Source organism: Electrona antarctica (genome assembly GCF_951216825.1).
Source record: "Electrona antarctica genome assembly, chromosome: 24".
Lineage (NCBI taxonomy): Eukaryota > Metazoa > Chordata > Actinopteri > Myctophiformes > Myctophidae > Electrona > Electrona antarctica.
Window position 1 is genome coordinate 18557702 of NC_136803.1, and position 8029 is coordinate 18565730.

The 8029-nt window shown below is 45.3% G+C and overlaps 1 protein-coding gene across 1 annotated transcript; it reads left to right on the forward strand.

The window, feature by feature from the left end:
* Positions 1–414: 414 nt before the first annotated feature.
* pjvk (pejvakin) lies at positions 415–6527 on the forward strand (the record flags this gene model as incomplete). Its single annotated transcript, XM_079495433.1, has 6 exons — positions 415–628; positions 2118–2313; positions 3936–4077; positions 4652–4772; positions 5479–5622; positions 6211–6527. The coding sequence occupies 6 exons, from the start codon at positions 415–417 to the stop codon at positions 6525–6527; spliced, it is 1134 nt and encodes a 377-aa protein (XP_079351559.1).
* Between the last annotated feature and the right edge of the window lie 1502 nt (positions 6528–8029).

Here is an 8029-nt window from a genome sequence, read left to right on the forward strand (position 1 = left end):
TAATTGATGTCGAGTGACAGCTGGAACAGCCAGGGACGAGGGCCGTCCTCCGTGAGATCAGGTTCACACACACACACGCACACACACACACACACACACACACACACACACACACACAAATGCATGCACACACAGTCACACACACGCACGCACCATATCACCTTACAGCATGCATTATACAAACGGCTTATACCCATTGGGGCGAGCAGGGAGACACTTACACTGTACCACTGATGCGAACAGGCTGTGTGATGCGACTCATGCGAGGAGTGACTTTTTTTGTTGTTTTCATAGCTCTATTCACTTGTTTTATTCAGTATATTATATAAAAAAGAAACCTTTTACACACACGGTCACACGTACAGTACATACCGTATACGTACACCCCCTCATACATGCGTCTCTCGTCGAGAGATGTTTGCCGCAGCGACTAAGAACTTTGTGAAGCAGGTGGGCGACACGGGCCGGCTGATCCCCGTGCCCAGCCTGAGCGAGGCGGACCACTACCAGCCCCTCAGCCTGGTCACCCGGCGCAGGAGGAGGAAGCACTTCTGGAAGAAGATCAAGTACGCCAGCACCGCCTTCTCCCTCAAGGACATACTGGTTGGCGAGAAGGAGATCACCGCGGGTACAGTAATAATGTGTGATCGTATCGGCCATAAAAATACCATATACCGGTATCGGATCGGTCTCAAAACCGGCGTAATAATAATGTGACCGTCGACGGCTAAATTCTACATTTAATTTGTGTACTCATCTGTATCGGTTGATATGGCCCTGCAATTAATCAGAGATCGGGTATTCGGGTATCGGTCATAATTTCAATAAGCTATCGCGCATCTCTAGTTTTCAACCTTTTTCATATCAAAAGGTCCGTTATTTATTCGGCATATGAGCCACGGACCACCATTTGATGGGATTTTGCCTATCAAAACCTAAACCTAGAATATTTTGTTATCTTTGGATAACATTTTGTCCACAATTCAATTCTGTATCTGCATGGTGTCAGAGAGATAACAGGCAAACGTTGATGAAAATAACATTCTCTAATTGTGTAGACTTCATGTAAATTAAGAATGCAGATGTTTAACAATAATGGCGCAATAATGGCTAAACCAAATGGCGAAGGGTCCATTTTTTGGTTTAATTTTATACTCCCAAGAGTAAGATCTACAAGGATCCATTTGTATACTCTCCATAATTTAGCTGGGGACCACCTGGAACCCTCTCAAGGATCGCTGGTGGTCCCCGGAACCACTGGCCTATAGAGTGATAGTTTGACATTATATGTTGATCAAAATGTGGCCATAGAATTTGGTTAGTTTTAGGCTACAAGGGTACAGTTGATTATGACTTGTTATGTTTCACCTTAGTCTAACATCGTAATAGCAAACTGTGGGAGTTCCTGTCTTCCTGTATTGATTTGTCCGTGTGGTTTTCATATATTTGTTTGTTTATTGATGTGGGCACATGTCTGTACTTAAACTGTGTGTCATATGGACTATTGTATTTATTTTGGTCTCCTCTTAGTCTCTTAAAATGTGTCTTATTGCTTGACAGAATTTTCGTCAACTGCTATTCCCTATATAATAATATATAATAGGCTTTTTTTAAAGATTTGTTTTGGGGTGTTTTATGCCTTTATTGATAGTAAACAAACAGTACACAGGAAAGGGGGAGAGAAATTGGGGTATAATAGGCTTTTAAACTTGTTTTGCTTATTGTATTTATATATTTTATGCTCAGTTGCTGTTCAGCACTTTGTATATGTCTTGTTTTGAAAAGTGCTAAAGTAAGTACAATTTTATTACGTTTAGTAAGTATTTCCAATTTTCAGTACTTTTACTTCTACTCCACTACATCTCTGAGTAAAATATTGTACTTTTACTTCACTACAATAAATTGTTTGACAACATCAGTTGTTAATTTGTAGATTTTCATGATCCAATGATCTGTGGGTCAGCAGTTTGAATCCCGGCTCCTCCTGTCCACACAAGTGTCCTTGGGCAAGACACTGAACCCCACATTGTCTCCAACTAGACCGGTACGTGCCCGTCGGCCCTTTCCAAAAGGGCATGTGTGCACAGAGCCCGTTGAATTTGTATTTTCTCCACCAGGCGTGTCCTCGTATCAGCTCCTGAACTATGAAGATAAATCGGACGTGGCGGTGAACGGTAAACTGGGGAACCATCTGATCCACGACGTGGGCTTCAACATCGACGGTTCGGACTCTGTGGCCGTCAAAGCCTCCTTCGGGATCGTCACCAAGCACGAGGTGGAGGTGCCCATCCTACTGCGGGAGCTCAACTCCAGGTAGGTACCATAATATGTACTAGACATACTGTACATACTGTGTATTCACACATAGATTTTAATATTGGAAATTTTAAATTAGATTCTTATTTCATCACTGTCCGGCAGAAACCACCTCCATAGGAGTCCATACCTCCAAAACTCTATTTTTTGTATAGAGATTTTTTTTGCTTTTCTTTTTTTTGCCATTGAACACCTTTATGTCTGTGTGTTGGTTAAAATAAACAATAATTGAACCAATCAAAAATATTAAAAATACTTTTTGCGAAAACCTCCTAACTCCATTGGATCCTCAATCTGTCTGCCAACTAATAACTACCCGTTTAGCCTTCTTCTTCTTTTCATAAATCAGTGCTATTGAACACCCGTTTGTGTGTTGGTTAAAAAATATAGAACCAATGAAAAGTTAAAAACTCCACTTGAGCTCGATGTTTTTTTTTCTTTTTTCATTTCCAGAATTTCATTTCAATTTCAGCAGAGATACAGTATATACCAGGGCTATCATAGTTTTAGTCGACAAACTGAACACTGGTACACCAGCTTCTGCAGGGTCAACCCTGCAGTCAGACGAAAACGTATTATCTGCCCGATCTGATGCTGGTCTTATGTTGCGTTCACGCGGGCAGACGTAAACGACGCAGTCTACCATTCATTGTCAATGGAAGCCAGCGACGTGAAGCTACGAAGCAAATCCGACACTAGTCGCTGCCTAAGCTACAACAGCTACAAATACACTGTGTAGCTTTGCATCTTTGTGTCTTTGCATCTGCCCGTGTGAACACAGCAGCTGTGTGTCTCTGGTGTTGTTCATCTGAGCATACAGTATACCTCCATCACTTAAGGCTAATTGGCTATACTGTAAGCTGCGGCGACAGCCAGTCCTGTGCTGTGATGATGTTTTTTTAATGATCAAGAAAAATGATCTATTTTTTGATGAATTATTCACGTCATCGTCGGGGAAGAAGGACACCAGGGGCATTACAGTAACGGTGTCAGCGCTGTCGTGTTTCAATGAGCTTGACTCATGCCAGGAATAGATGAATGACGTACAGTATTATGATTACACGCTGCATTGAAGTTATTTCTTAGATAGACTGTGGCTCTGGGATGCATTGTGAGCTTGTAGATCGGCTATATTCAAATGGCCGAAATGTATATAGGGATGATAAGTAGGGTATGTTTTGTGATAATAATCAAAATCTACAAACTATAACTCGTAACTAAAGTTTACAATATTTGCCTCTGAGGTGTAGTGGAGTAGAAAAGTATTGATATGCCAAGGACCCCCCCATAAGAGAAGATTTTTACAGCTCTAGCAGTGATTCTCAACCCGTTTAATTTCAAGGACCCCCAGTTTGACATGCATATTAGTCTACAGTCCCTCATTTAATGGTATTTCTATCTCTGGGACCCCAATTTATATTGTAAAATCAATGTTAATGTAACTCTGAGAGTGTATACAAATGGAACCAAATGGACCTGTTAGGGTCCATTTGGTTCCTTTGTACACTCTCAGAGTTACAGACCCATAAGGGTCCATTTGGTTCCAAACTATCATTTAGCTGGGACTCCCTGGAACTCCCTGGGGATAGTAAATAGCTTCTTCTTATTCTGATTGGTAGAAAGGTGGACATGGATCACTGTCTGATTCGTCAGTCCAGGGAGAGTGGGCGGAGCATCCTGTGTATCGTCATGGAGAGCATCCGCACCACACGCCAGTGCTCGCTCACCGTGCACGCTGGTGTCAGGGGCACTACTATGAGGGTGAGCGCACACACGCACGCATGCACTCACTGCCCCCATCTCTCTCTCTCCTCCCCACACACACACACACACACACACACACACACACACACACACACACACACACACACACACACACATACATATATTAACGAGACATCTTTGACACCTGACTCCCCATTAGCCTCGTATTAGAGGGGGAAATAACGGCCCGCTCTGCAGCAGTGTTCATTTCATCGACTAAAACTATGACGAAAAACCTTTTTGTAACTGACGACAATTAAATAAAACGAAGCTGTGATGACTATAGGACAAGACTAAATATACAGACAATTTCGTAAAAAATAAAAAAAACTAGAGAGATCCAGTAGAACTAAAATACAAGTAATTTTATGTTTGGTTGTGCTCTGAAAATAGCAGATCTACGATGTATACATCGCCAATATACATTTTTGTAGACAAAATCAACTGTACGTTTAGTCGACTAAAATTAAAACTGAAACATTTCAGATGAACGAAAATATGACTTAAACTAAAATGACATCTTATTCAAAAGACTGACTGAAACTAAATGGGAATGTCCACCACTCTGCAGTTTCAGATTGACGACGGACGCAACAACCCCAGGGGTCGAGACAAGTCCATAGTCATCCCTGCTCACACCACCATCGCCTTCAGCATCTGTGAGCTGTTCGTGCGGATGGACGGGAGACTCGGTATGCACGCACGCACGCACGCACGCACGCACGCACGCACGCACGCACGCACGCACGCACGCACGCACGCACCGCACGCGCACACTCACACTCACACTCACACACACACACACACACACACACACACACACACACACACACACACACACACACACACACACACACACACACACGTATTGCTGTGTGTGAGGGGGGGTTATGGGCAGGTGGCAGGTGGCAGGTGTGTAACACTGTAAGTGTGTGGCAGTGCGTTGCTAACGGCCGTAGTGCACCCTGGGTAATGGAGAGATGGCTTTTACCACCACGCTATGAACTAAAATCAATGATTAATTGGCCTGGTTGGTTGGGTGGGTGGAGATTAGGGAACATGCGAAGCGATGCATTGTGAGCTTGTAGATCGGCTATTTTCAAATGGCCGAAATGTGTATAGGGCTGAAGTGGTGAACGTATGTTTTGTAATATTAATCAAAGTAACTATAGTAACACAAGTTTTCAAATAAATGTAGTGGAGTAAAAGTACAATATTTGCCTCTGAGATGTAGTGGAGTAGAGGTAAAAGCATTGGAAATTGGAAATACTCAAGTAAAGCACAAATACCACACAATTGTACTTAAGTACAGCACTTAAGTAAATGTACTTAGCTACTTTCCACCGCTGCTTTTACTTGAGTAAAACATGTGAGTAATGAGTATACTTGTCCCGTCAGACATCTGCGTTGCTCCAGAGTCGTGCGGAGGCTTCGAGAAGCAACAGATCAGGAAGCAGCTGGGAGGTTTCATCGGCCGGTTCTCCATGGGTCGCCTTCGACGCTTCTTCTCCGGGATCGTCTACGGCAACCCCTTCAGGGCAGGTATGGTACTGCATCTGCTTATGACCCGCACAGACGCACGCACGCACGCACGCACGCACGCACGCACGCACGCACGCACGCACACACACACACACACACACACACACACACACACACAAATTCTCTTCAGTTTATGTAATTTGTTTGAGATGTGCGTGCACCTCCTGACAACTAAGTATAGGCGGACCACAACCTCTAAGGGCCACTATTGTGGCAGGGATAAATGATCATTAAAGGGGTGTAAACTGGGGCGCCCACTGGCCTAGCGGTCCAGGCGCAGCATACCACATATGCGCATGCCTGACAGCGACTATGTCCTGGATCCCCATGACCTTTACTGCGTGTCATTCCTTGTCTCTCTCTCCCTGTTTCCTGTCTATCTCCACTATGTCCTATTAATAAAGGCAGAAAACCCCCAAAAATATCTTAACAACAATAAAAAAACAAAAGAAAAATAGGCAAAAAAAGTCATACGCCACAACAATAGCAATAATTATAGCAACATCAACAACAACCAACCATGCTAAAGCTCCCTCCGCTCACTAACTCACTCCTCTCCCCTCCCTCCCCTCCCCTCCCCCGGGGCAGACGACCAGACGTTCCAGGAGCTGACGCACTCCGACACCTACATGGACGATGTCGTCACCGACTACTACGAGAAGGCGGCCAGCATGACCGACCTGTCGTCCACGTATGGCGGCCGCGAGGACGGCGGCGCGCACGCCCGCGTCAACCTGCTCAACCACAACATCCCCAAGGGGCCGTGCGCGCTCTGCGGCATGGGCAACCAGAAGCGCGAGACCGTCTACGGGTGCCTGGAGTGCACCTCCGGCGGCGGGGGCCACAAGTACGTGCGTCTGCACGTGGTGCCCTGCTTCGACCTCTGGCACAAAACGCTTCGGTGAAAAAGTGGGAAAGGTGGGGGGGCGTGGCGGGAGGGTGTTGTTATTGGGGGCGTGGAAGTTGGAGGACGGTTCATGCCAGGCCTGGCGGTTAAATAGAGACAACCGTCTTGCTCTTAAATAAAAAAAGGTTTGCGGGGGTCAAACCCCCTGACTGCAGACGAGGCACATGCGCGTAGATCGGAACCGTCACACGTGCAGGGTTGACATGCAGAGAATGTTAGAGAGGCATGCAGGGGCTGGAAAACTCCCTAAAAGGACACTTTTAGCTAAACATATAAACATATATTTTCGGGGGGCGACCCCACACTCCAGCTACTGGAGATACGGCGTGCGGCATGGATTTCTACACAGAGGACACGTTCTCTCAAGGTAAAATGCTGCCTTCAATTTCAGGAGAGTTCAGAAAAAGGTAAACTGGATGCTGCCTCCGGTTATGGTATGGAAAGGTAAAGGGGGCATTCGCATTTTTTTTTCCCACCATGCTTTCATGGTCTTATAGAGAGGGTTGTTGTTTTGCAGACGGGTAAAAAAAAATAGGGCATGGGGGGGCCCCCCTTTGATGTCTATGTGTGCACGTGCCTGTCTTGCTTTAAATAAAAAGATTGCAGGTTTTTCGACCATTTCGACCGCCGACGCTTCACGTAATCAGGCGGAATTGTCCCGATGTCACGTGCCTGTCCAGTCGAAGTGAAGTGCGATACTGAACACCGCTGACCTGTATACCTGCTCACGGTCTGTAGATCACTCTGGGCGCGAGACGCCACAAATAGGACGAAAAAAGGGGGAACGGGTGAAATCCTATATAAGGTCAACTGCGGGATCTATAATGCAAGAGGAAACACGGACTTAAGCCAATGGTTCCTTCCGTTGGTCATTTGCGACATTGGATATCGTGTGAATGCAGGAACCAGAAAATGGCCGCCATGCACCTATATGCAGCCAATAATAACAAGTAGTCAATACAATGCATCTTTTTAAATTAACTCTCTGTCTGTATACACCCTAAAGCCAAGACCTCAGCTACAGCCACCGCTTTTACATGTGACAATAAATACAATAGTGACCTATCACTGCATGGTTCCATTGTACCCACTGTACTGTACTGTACTGTACTGTACTGTACTGTACTGTACTGTACTGTACTGTACTGTACTGTACTGTACTGTGCTGCGCTGCGCTGCACTGCACTGCACTGCATTGTGCTGGACAGTTCCACACGTGAACTGGCTTGTGTCTCGGCCAGAGGCGCACAAACACAAATAATGTCCATGAATTATTCAGTAGGGGAATTAACAATGGAGGAGAAGGATCGAGTTAAAGGCCACCATAGGCCGAGGGGGCACAGGAACAGGGCTCCAAGTATGTCACGTTCTGTCCATCCTGTTTGTTTGGAGTCCTGTTTGGAGTGTCTGTTTATAGGCCTGAGGCGATACTGAATGAGGGGACCAATGATGAAATGAAACATTTGTCAGAAAAAAGAAAGGAAGAAGCGCTTCGTTGGT